At 36.0% G+C, this 12,001-nt stretch overlaps 1 protein-coding gene and 1 long non-coding RNA gene across 3 annotated transcripts in view; one reads left to right on the top strand and one right to left on the bottom strand.

Annotated features, from left to right (window-relative positions):
• Positions 1 to 7,640, bottom strand: part of cyst (rho guanine nucleotide exchange factor 18 cysts) — a 151,648-nt gene extending 144,008 nt beyond the window's left edge. The window contains exons 1-2 of one of the 2 annotated variants that reach the window (XM_017611326.1): positions 7,299 to 7,640; positions 6,713 to 7,239 (exon numbers count right to left, since the gene is read on the bottom strand). In XM_017611326.1, coding sequence (XP_017466815.1) covers positions 6,713 to 7,145 — 433 coding nt within the window. In that variant the 5' untranslated portion in view covers positions 7,146 to 7,239; positions 7,299 to 7,640. Of the gene's footprint in view, positions 1 to 6,712 lie in introns of both variants that reach the window. The other variant, XM_017611325.1, reaches the window with a different exon arrangement.
• On the top strand, positions 6,451 to 9,909 carry LOC108359451 (uncharacterized). Its single transcript, XR_001846925.1, has 3 exons — positions 6,451 to 6,461; positions 6,731 to 6,736; positions 9,755 to 9,909. It is a non-coding gene; the product is annotated as an uncharacterized LOC108359451 (long non-coding RNA).
• The last annotated feature ends 2,092 nt before the right edge of the window (positions 9,910 to 12,001 follow it).

Raw genomic sequence — 12,001 nt, 5'->3', positions numbered from 1 at the left:
CTCGCAGGCATTACACTTGACTGAGGTGGAGTTGTGGTGTAATCGTCTTCGGCATACACAGCAGGTGTATGTTTCTGGCCCAGGGTTTGACTCGATGCCAGCCCTGAGTAGGAGAATGCGTAGTGAATGTAGCCCTATGGACGGACAACTTCTAAGATACTTCGCCGACCTAAACGGGGTTAGATCGCCGAAACAACAGCCCTTGGTCGGGTGAAACCCGAGTCATTCCGGTACGTAGAACCGGCTGTCGTGGGAATGTTTGAGTAGTCGTCGAGTTGTATGGTGAACCATCTCTTTCACATTTAAAGAAGCATAAGTTTCGTTCACATCTATGGCACTTTCTGGTGGAAAACATTCTTGCTTAGCCCTTTGCAAAACGTGTTTTGAGGGATATAAATTATGTCCTGCAGCAATCGCCTGTTTTCGTAAAACTAAATAGCTATTTCGCGACAATTTGGCATCGACATACAAAGCAAGTGCTTCTTCACCTGTGTACATTCGTTTGGATTTGTATTTTTGTAAATTCTTGTATTGCATTGCAATTTCGGGAGATTCGCTTTCACTTTGCATTAGTTTGGCTGCTACACGAAATCCACTTGAACGTTTAGACATAAGAGCCGCATCAGATCGTGACTGAAGAAGATCACGTACTTTGTAACGTTTTGCTCTGTCGTCGCAACTTTCAAATCTTTTTGTAGGTCTTCCACGCTTAGAAGTGGAAGGTAACTCATCCAGCATATTCTGTTCAGATTGCTTATCACAATTAACTTCCGCCAAAACAAAGTCGTTTTTAAGCCAGAGCTCATATTTTTCTAGTAATCTACAACAAAATGTGCTATTCCTATTTGAATTTTTCGCTTCATTTCATTATCCAAGTCTGAAATGTTAGCTTTTTCAAATGTTCGCGAACACAATTGATACATTTATACAATAGATAGATATTCAATGTTATGATTAACCACATTTCGAGTATTGTTCGACCATACTAGACCCTAGCTAGTGAGATGAAAAACAGAATGCAGAAATTGCAAAACAAAGGAATGCGTCGTATTTTACTATGTAATGGGCTGACCCCGATCACATATATGCTCGAAACTTTAAAATGGCTTAACATTAACCAAAGAACACTGATGAATGTTTTACTTTTTGTATTTAAAATGAAATATAATTTGTTACAGAAGTACCTAACGAACCAGATCGTATATGTAGGGGATGTAGAACCCTACGACTTTAGAAACAAGAATGATTTCAGAATTAATCTCAATAAATCTAATAAGGCACAGAATATTTTATTGTATAAAGGGCTGAAACTATTTAATGAACTGCCTAGTAATATAAAGAATGAGAAAAAACATCATTGCATTTAAGAAACTTATAATAGTTTACATTAAAGAAACCATACTTTAATTCGCAATAAGTCTATAAAATAGTATTGAAACTATGTACAGTGACGAGCAAAACTGTAACATGGTTTAACACTTTTTATTTCAGGCACCGCTATATTTCCAAGTTCTAACGACTTTCATTCTTTTGTTGTATATTCTTGTGGGTGCACCCCTACTCCCTCTCTCATAACGATTTCAACAATAACAACAACATACATACAACAACAATAAAAAAACCAGCAGACAAAAATGTAAATTAAGGCGAATGTTACAGTTTTGCACTCACTCTCAGTTTTGCATTTTACAGTTATCTTTTACTTAGTTGGAAGTCCGATGACTTTTTTCTGTATTATAATTTATTGAAGAAGTGATCACCAGTAAATAATATGGTTAATCGGGAACCATAAATGTAAATAATAGATTTACTGTGGAAAAGCGGGACGGCAGGAAAAGTGGAAGTTTACTACTTGAAAATTGTAAGACTGTGAAAAAATATAGCCTAAAGTGTTCCCAAGCACAAAGGACGTCTGCAAAAAATATTACCGTCCGATATCTTGTGAACTTAGCAACAAGTAGCGATGCAGCAACTATTACAGAAGCGCTTAAGGCATTAAACTTTAATGCAAATGTAGACAACGAAGGGAAGAATTGCCAAGTTGAGCGCAAAGGCATCATAAAAGAAGAAAAAAGCAAATTTGATCAAAATACATGTGCGAAAGTGGCAGCATTTTGCTACATCGCACGAAAACCGGACCGTTCCTTATTGGGATATGTTAGGCCTTTCAGAATGCAATAAAAAAATGTTTGAGTTTCAATTGAAGGTTATTTGGTCTGACAATACTAAATTAATTGCTTTCAATCAGATGGCCGGGCATGGTATTGGATCAAACACCCAAATTAAGCCCATGCGCATGATGTAAGGCAAACTGTGAATCACAGTGGTCGGTCAATAATAGTTTAGAGGTTGTATTTCAAAAATTTTGTTGGTTCGTTAGTACGCATTATGCGTAAGGAACACTATCTGTTCATATTTCAACAAAATATGCAAGATGTAGTCGAAAAAATGGGTTTCCGCTGAAAAATTCCCCAAAACACACTGCGCATGTTGGCAAAGACTGGATACAAAAGCAAAAATTTGCTAATTTGAAATGACCTCCACAATCCGCGGAAATGAATCTTATCGAAAATTTGCGAAATCAACTTAAAGCACAGCTTACTAAGTATCCAAGTCCGTCCAATGGAGTATTAAGCTGTGAAAGCAAACTAAGGATTTATGGGAGGATATACCTCCAGAATTTTTACAGAGATACAAATAAGGTATGCCAAATCGCACCCAGGAACTAAAAAAAGCAAAAGGGTACTGAAAATTGTGTTAAGAATTCTTTTTTTCGTGAAAGTTGTAAAAAAGTTATTAAAAGTATTTAAGTGCAAAGCTGTAACATTTGCCTTAATTTACATTTTTGTCTGCTGGTTTTATTATTGATGTTGGATTGACTTCAGATCGTTATGAGCTAGGAAGTACAGGTGTACCAATAAGAATATACAACAAAAGTATGAATATCGTTAGAACTTGGAAAGAAAGCGGCGGCTGAAATAAAAAGTGTTACACCATGTTACAGTTTTGCTCGTCACTGTATATGTAAAAATGTACCTGAAAGTTTAAAAATTGCTAATGCTAAATAAAGAAATAATAATAATATACGCGTTTTACTTAATCAATTAATGAATGAATGTAAATGAAAGTATTACAAACGCATCCGAACATTATTTAAATGAAAAGTGGGGTTTTAAATTAAAAATTTGTGATAGTAGTCGGGGTATTTTAACAACAAATTACTTAAATATTATTATCAGCAGCATTGTGAAAGTGATAACTTCAGTTGAAGAAGACCTCCATAAATATCCCCTTTATAAAACCTTTATAAAAAAAAAAAATCGGTATACTTTAAATGATATAGCTACTGGTTCCGTAATGGAAATCCCAGCCGAGAAAAGNTGCAAGATGTAGTCGAAAAAATGGGTTTCCGCTGAAAAATTCCCCAAAACACACTGCGCATGTTGGCAAAGACTGGATACAAAAGCAAAAATTTGCTAATTTGAAATGACCTCCACAATCCGCGGAAATGAATCTTATCGAAAATTTGCGAAATCAACTTAAAGCACAGCTTACTAAGTATCCAAGTCCGTCCAATGGAGTATTAAGCTGTGAAAGCAAACTAAGGATTTATGGGAGGATATACCTCCAGAATTTTTACAGAGATACAAATAAGGTATGCCAAATCGCACCCAGGAACTAAAAAAAGCAAAAGGGTACTGAAAATTGTGTTAAGAATTCTTTTTTTCGTGAAAGTTGTAAAAAAGTTATTAAAAGTATTTAAGTGCAAAGCTGTAACATTTGCCTTAATTTACATTTTTGTCTGCTGGTTTTATTATTGATTTTGGATTGACTTCAGATCGTTATGAGCTAGGAAGTACAGGTGTACCAATAAGAATATACAACAAAAGTATGAATATCGTTAGAACTTGGAAAGAAAGCGGCGGCTGAAATAAAAAGTGTTACACCATGTTACAGTTTTGCTCGTCACTGTATATGTAAAAATGTACCTGAAAGTTTAAAAATTGCTAATGCTAAATAAAGAAATAATAATAATATACGCGTTTTACTTAATCAATTAATGAATGAATGTAAATGAAAGTATTACAAACGCATCCGAACATTATTTAAATGAAAAGTGGGGTTTTAAATTAAAAATTTGTGATAGTAGTCGGGGTATTTTAACAACAAATTACTTAAATATTATTATCAGCAGCATTGTGAAAGTGATAACTTCAGTTGAAGAAGACCTCCATAAATATCCCCTTTATAAAACCTTTATAAAAAAAAAAAATCGGTATACTTTAAATGATATAGCTACTGGTTCCGTAATGGAAATCCCAGCCGAGAAAAGAGTACACGCAAAGGATTTCACAAAAATGTATTGAAATGTTACTATTTTTCAAAAGTGAAAAATTGAATAAAATTATAGTTTTAAAAACTAACAGCCGTATTCTAACAAAGTCACTAACTTGAGCTCATCACTGCTGTGATTTCTGCTGCGCCTCAAAGCTTGCCGCTACAAAAAATATGCCGCTACAATACAAATTTTTAAATTTTTGTGTATTTTTCAGCACTCAAAATCTAATTTTTTGTGACACATTTCTCGGCGCACTAGAAATCACAACAGTGATGAGCTAAGTTTTGTGACTGTTAGAATAGAGGGGTAAACCTCCCTATTATAATTGCCATTCGTACTGTCATCAGGTATGTAACTTGAGAAAAGAAATCGCTGCATTGCATTTGCATTTGATGTAAAGTATGCTCAAAAATTGCACGGTTTGAGTAAAGTTGGCAGCCCAGAACCAAAATACAACATCACGCGGGCACGTCAGGAGGCATCTATATGAACTGACGGACGAAGTCCAGAGGTTCATTAAGCAACCTCAACATAACGCGGGCAGGAGAGTAGCCCGTTAAGCTGAAATTAGTCGAGAACGCAGAACGTATACTTAAACGCAGTCTGTATACACAGAATTTTGTCGATTACTGGAGCCCTCAGTGTTGTTTACTACACTGCTGCCACTGTTCAATGCCTTTTCATAAACTTACCCTTTCAACTACAATTTTTNGTTTTACTTAATCAATTAATGAATGAATGTAAATGAAAGTATTACAAACGCATCCGAACATTATTTAAATGAAAAGTGGGGTTTTAAATTAAAAATTTGTGATAGTAGTCGGGGTATTTTAACAACAAATTACTTAAATATTATTATCAGCAGCATTGTGAAAGTGATAACTTCAGTTGAAGAAGACCTCCATAAATATCCCCTTTATAAAACCTTTATAAAAAAAAAAAATCGGTATACTTTAAATGATATAGCTACTGGTTCCGTAATGGAAATCCCAGCCGAGAAAAGAGTACACGCAAAGGATTTCACAAAAATGTATTGAAATGTTACTATTTTTCAAAAGTGAAAAATTGAATAAAATTATAGTTTTAAAAACTAACAGCCGTATTCTAACAAAGTCACTAACTTGAGCTCATCACTGCTGTGATTTCTGCTGCGCCTCAAAGCTTGCCGCTACAAAAAATATGCCGCTACAATACAAATTTTTAAATTTTTGTGTATTTTTCAGCACTCAAAATCTAATTTTTTGTGACACATTTCTCGGCGCACTAGAAATCACAACAGTGATGAGCTAAGTTTTGTGACTGTTAGAATAGAGGGGTAAACCTCCCTATTATAATTGCCATTCGTACTGTCATCAGGTATGTAACTTGAGAAAAGAAATCGCTGCATTGCATTTGCATTTGATGTAAAGTATGCTCAAAAATTGCACGGTTTGAGTAAAGTTGGCAGCCCAGAACCAAAATACAACATCACGCGGGCACGTCAGGAGGCATCTATATGAACTGACGGACGAAGTCCAGAGGTTCATTAAGCAACCTCAACATAACGCGGGCAGGAGAGTAGCCCGTTAAGCTGAAATTAGTCGAGAACGCAGAACGTATACTTAAACGCAGTCTGTATACACAGAATTTTGTCGATTACTGGAGCCCTCAGTGTTGTTTACTACACTGCTGCCACTGTTCAATGCCTTTTCATAAACTTACCCTTTCAACTACAATTTTTCGCTATAATAGATTTTAGCTAAATATAAACTACTTAGTTTTCAACAAAAACCTTATTCAATAGTAAATTTCAAATATTTTAAACATATTTTGAGTAGGAACTCATATTTTTTTTTCCATCTGTAAAAAGACGAAGTGGCAACCATCTAAAGAAGGAGAAATCAGCTGACACGGAAAAATCTAAATTCCGCAGATTTCTGCGCTACGGGCTACAACTACAGAAAAATTCTGCGGTGCTGACTCGGGTTTACGTACCGGTAGGTTTACGTTCTTGACTAATTTCAGCTTTAGAATCGCATTTAGGAAAAAAGTTTAACGATTTTGACAATAGCCGTTTGTTTACATTTCTTCATTGTTTACAATTTGGTGGTGGCCTTTTACAGCAATTACAGCATTTTCGCCTGTGACAACGTGTGTACAAATAAGGAAAAGAATAATTTAACACAACGGCATGATTTATAGAAGAATTTGCATAATAAAAATGATTATTCATGCGTTCAACAATTTCGCGGTTTTCTCCGTTCTCTTCGTTGTTTACTTCTTACAACAAAGATGGCGTCGAGATTTCGGCAGCTAGAAAATAACTTGTTTCGTTCTTTCCTTCCCGCGTGATCTTGTGTCTTTCGTTCATGCATATGTACTAAATGAACTTACCTCCAGTGCTTTTTCTAGCAGATCGTCGGCGCTGATCTGTAGCACATATTGTCTCCGGCTCTTCACTATCTAAGCTGGATAGACTGATGCTCTTGTTTGTTATATTCAGGTCATCAATAATTGTCCAAGACCTACGACGCCCATTCAAAGGAATGTATTGTTGCTGTTGTGGCATCCACCTTACACAATTACCGATAGTATTTGTTACATTGACCGTAATATTTGCGGCATTAAGATTAGGTAGAGAGGCGCTTAGGACTGCAGCATTAACGGGTCCAAAACTATTGAAACTATCATTCATGTGAGCACAATTTTTCATTTGTACTACAGTTTCCCGTATATTTTGCAATTGGCTCAACGTATCCTCGAAAATATTGTTATATTTTGTTATTGAAGCCGGACTATGAGGCGTTACGTTTATTGTAGGAATCATATTGTTCTCCGTTGAAATATTAGCTGAGAGAACCGAAGACGTGTTGATAATAGGAATACTATCACTTTGGCTTTCACAATAGGGACGCTGTTGACTTTTTAAGAAATGTTTGGTCGCATTGTGTATTCGGATTTGCGAAATGGGTTCACTTACACAAATAACGAGATCAGGATCGGAAGTGGCGTTGGAATTCAAGCCACATCGTTGTCGCTGTCATTGCCTTTGCAGCCATATCTATTTGAGATCAGCCCAACAAATATGACCACTCTGTTTCATCTTTTATTAAAAACCTTGACCAAATTGTTCGAAATTAACCACACCAATAATTTGATGAAATTCATCCTCACAATTTTTAAAAACTGTTGCATCCATTCAATAGCGAGACTAGTAAATTAATTTTGCTAATTAATGCAAGCTTATCTATATCACTAATCTACATATCCCATTTGAATGTTTTGTTTTATCCACTGAAGAAAATTTTCTTGCTAAGGGGTCTGTCACACGGTCAGTAATAATCACGATATTTGGATCGCGATCCATATTGATGGATTGATGGATCGCGCACGAATGCTACATGTTCAATATTTGTCGCGTCAGTATTTGCATAATTTTTGTGCTGAAAGCTTATTATGACGCAAGAAAATGTTTTTATGTTGTACGTATAATTTACAGATAATGCATTCCACAATTATTTTAAAATTTTCAATGTTAATTAAAACTTGTTTTGCAAGATTTTAAGCCCCGAGAGCGAAGGCAGAGCCGATGTTCGCATTATGAGAGTAAAAGATGTACTGACGAAATGTATGGATCGCGATTTGAAAGTGCTACACGTTCAATATTCATTGATGGTATTGCGATCCGCGATCCAGATTTCAAAATTTTTAGGCTGCATTTCTTTATTCATTCTTAACGTTTGGAATAAACTTTTTTGTTTATTTATTCTTTAGAACGTACCTGATGATATGGTGACGTATATTTCAAACGCATTCTGTTTATTCCGGCAGTGAAATGGGATTATCCGGAATGTATAAAGAAACGCAGCCTTAGAAATTTTGCAGTATGGATCACGATCCATCAATACTGCATGCAACACCGTCAATAAATACCGCGATACTTGGATCACGTCAATAAATACTGACCGTGTGACAGTGCCCTAAAAGCAAACACACGAACTTGCCTTAGGGCCGGTTGTTCAATGTCTGATTAGCACAAATCGGAGGTAGAAGCTCCGGTTAAGCACAACTACTGCTTTATCGATCACATGTTACATGCATGATGTTGAAATCGTCGATAGTGTAGTGGTAGTGATAACCAGACATTGAACAACCGGCCCTTAATCGCTTTGACAGATTAAAAACGGTGCTGCCAATGTTTTAAAATTATGAGAGGTATTCACACCCACGGTGCAGCGAACAAAGGTGGCGCCGTCAGTGGTACCGCTACTTTGGTTTTGCCGATTTTGACAGTTGTGGTAACTTGTAAATAAACCTTTGTTTACAAGTATGCGAAAAAATCATTTGAATTAGAAGTGAAAAATCAGTTTAAATTGTGTTAATTTGCAATTTGTGAGTGATTTTTGAGTTGAAGACTGCGTAAAATCGAATAAAAAGAAGTGCTGTGTGTTAAATTGCGACAGCCATCAAGATGCAAGATGCGTAGATGCAAGTGTAGCGCTTGGACGAATCGCTGCATTTTGTGTACATAGGGCACGGCAAAGCCATTCCCGAAATGTTTCTTTATTATTACAATAACAGCATTTCCTCACAATGATTTTGCTTCTGCTCCAAACAGCCCCCATTAGCAAGTTAACTAATCAATCCCGCTGAGATGCTGCCGCAGTTTTGTGCAGCAGCCTGAATTGCAAAGCAATGGAGTGCACTAAAATGTTACCTATTCTCTAATAGGTTAGGTAAAAATGCAATATTTTCGCATTTAGCAAAATTAAAACACGTTTTTCGCTGTAAGGTGAACTGTTTTGGCAGTTTCAACTCGTTCTTCTTTTCGCTCTATTCTTTGTTTACTTGTGGTACACAAATGTCAACGCGCAGGACGGCGCAATCTTGTATTCTATCATTCTTGATTCACACCTAGCTTGGTACTCTCATGATTCTGTTACTGCCATACCTAAACAAAAGCGTTGTGCGGAGCGGTTTCTGACGCCTAGCGTTAGCGCCGAAGTGCCATACCTAAACAAAAGCGTCAAAGCTACGTCAAATGCAGAAAAAACACCAACAATAAGCATAGGTTTGTTTGTTTGTAACACGAAAATGACAGTTTCGCCGTTATCTGCAGCCAACTTCAATACCTAACGCCCTGTCAAAATCTGATTTTCCAACCGCTCAGCGTTGACGCAGCGTTGTTTCGGTATGCTTCATACGAATTGTATGGGCATGAGAATTTTTTGACAGCCGGACAACGTTGACGCTTTTGTTTAGGTATGGCAGTTACTTAGGGTTTACAACGACCAATATTGTCAAAACAATTATGTCAGTATGATGTGTTTGTTGTAATATGAATTCGCCGTGTTTACAACAAACACATCATTTTGACTTAATTGTCTTGACAATATTGTCTGGTGTAAACCCTAAGTTAGGATTATTCCATCAAAGAAAAGTTGCGTTCCAGCAGCGGTACGAATAGCAGGTTTTGCAGGATTTTACAGGATTTACAGGAACAGCTGTTTTCGCCATTAATAAGCCTTATGTAAGGTGTCGTGCAGGAACAGCTTCCTGTAAAATCCTGTAAATTCCTGCTATTCGTACTGCTGCTGGCACGCAACTATTAATTTTAAGGTAAAACCGCTAACCCCACGTCTCCACCTTCTCAGATTCTGTTAAAAAAGCTGCTTTAAGAAAGAAATGTCAGGTGGAGACCGCAAATTTCCACTTTCAAACCATATCTATCTTGCCGAATTTCTTACCACGATGCCTTAACATCAGCTGTCATTTCGTAGTTGACAACTCAGTTTTCATTTTACCGCGCATCTACTTTGGGTACAGATCGATCTGATTGGCTTGATGCCATTTTGAAAGTGACATGTTAAGACTGCAAGTGGCCCACACGAGAAAACGGGACAAAGTTAAAACATAAATTTGACAGATGTTAAGACACATATAGTAGAAAAAGGAGACGTGGGGTAAGAGGCAGCCTGAACATTTTTAAAGTTTGTGGCTACGTTTTTTTATACATTCCGGATAATCCCATTTCACAGCCGGAATAAACAGAATGCGTTTGAAATATACGTTAACATATCATCAGGAACGTTCTAAAGAATAAGTAAACAAAAAAGTTTATTCCAAACATTCAGAATGAATAAAGAAATGCAGCCTGTATGTTAACAAAAATGTTTTCTAATTCTAAGTCTCATAAACATTAAATCTCATTTACAACCTCAACTGAAAGAGGCATTTGAGTTGCTTTCAAAATTTCAATTTTACATAGTAGACAAACTTTCAAAAATAAATGATGGCCAATGAATTGAGCGAGCGCTTTTTCCTTTAAATATTTTTACCATGCGATTATCCTACATTAGCAAAAAATAAAAGATCACGCAAGAACGCGACATTGTATTTGTAACTGGTTTTCAGAAAAAAGGCATAAATAGAGAATACCTAAAATTTTCCAATTAAAAAAAAAGTATGCGGGGATCGATAGAGTTCATTGAGGTCAGCGTAGCGGAATTTCTTTTTTGTTGGGGAAACAACAACCACAAAAGGTTAATAACGCTAAAAGCTTAAACTAAGGTTTTTTTTTTAAATCAAAAATTTTCAAAAACACTTTCATGGATTTTAAAATATTGTCATTCGATAGATAATTTTTTTCTCTTTAATTTGATGTACATGTGTTGTATCCGCCTTGTATAGTTTTCACAAAAATCGAATTTATGTAAAAAATAATTTAAAACATTCTTACAAACCCATTTTTTTAATCACCTTATTAGTTATACTAAAAATTTCTGGAAATATATAGAAAATTTATAAGCAATCATTTGATGCATAGTATGTAGTCAATAGTCCTTACTTTACACAGAAAGGTGAAATCAAATTAGTAAAGGTTATAATCCCAAAGCGCGGCCAAGGCCGCCTACGCAGAAAGGTGTTCTCTGGAAAAAGTGTTCTATGGAAAAGGTGTTCCGCCTCTCTTCTCCGGCAACACAGAACGAAGAAATCTACTAAGTAAAGGTTATAATCCCTAAGCGCGGCCATTTGCGTATAACTAAAAAGGCGATTTGAAAAAATGGGTTTATACAAATTTTTTACATTAATTCATTTTTTGTGAAAACTATACAAGGCATATATATTATATGTACATCAAATTAAAGAGAATTAAATGCCAAAGCGCGGCCGAAGGCCTCCTACGCTGAAAGGTGTTCTCTGAAAAAGGTGTTCCGCCTCTCTTCTCCGGCAACACAGAAAGGAGAATTCTACTAAGTGAGGGTTATAATCCCTAAGCGCGGCTGAAGGCCGCCTAATCAGAAAGGTGTTATCTGAAAAATGTGTTCAGTCTCTCTTCTCCGGCAACACAGAAAAGGGGAATTCTACTTAGGGCCAATTTCAAATGAATATTTAAATGACACTTAAGTTTAATTGTGGATTGTTGTTGTTTAAATTCAATTTAACTTTCGTCGGATTTGAGATCAACTTTGATTAAATATACAAAACAAATGATAGCATTGCTGCTTTTTCCTTGAAGTTGTTGTGGCATTTGCTTGTTTGTTTACATTTTGTGCTGAACAGCTGATTGTTTTTAGGTGGGATTGATTAAACAACCTACCAATCAATCTTGGTTGTTTGGTACAAACACAGGGTTGCATATCTAATATTTAAATAGCCAATATTGGAAGTTATTCAACAATC

The sequence above is a fragment of the Rhagoletis zephyria genome, unplaced genomic scaffold (assembly GCF_001687245.7).
Source record: "Rhagoletis zephyria isolate East Lansing unplaced genomic scaffold, Rhagoletis_zephyria_1.1 Rzeph_scaffold_00394, whole genome shotgun sequence".
Taxonomy (NCBI): Eukaryota; Metazoa; Arthropoda; class Insecta; order Diptera; family Tephritidae; genus Rhagoletis; species Rhagoletis zephyria.
Note: the sequence above shows the minus strand (reverse complement) of the source record. Positions and strands in the feature narration are given on the sequence as shown.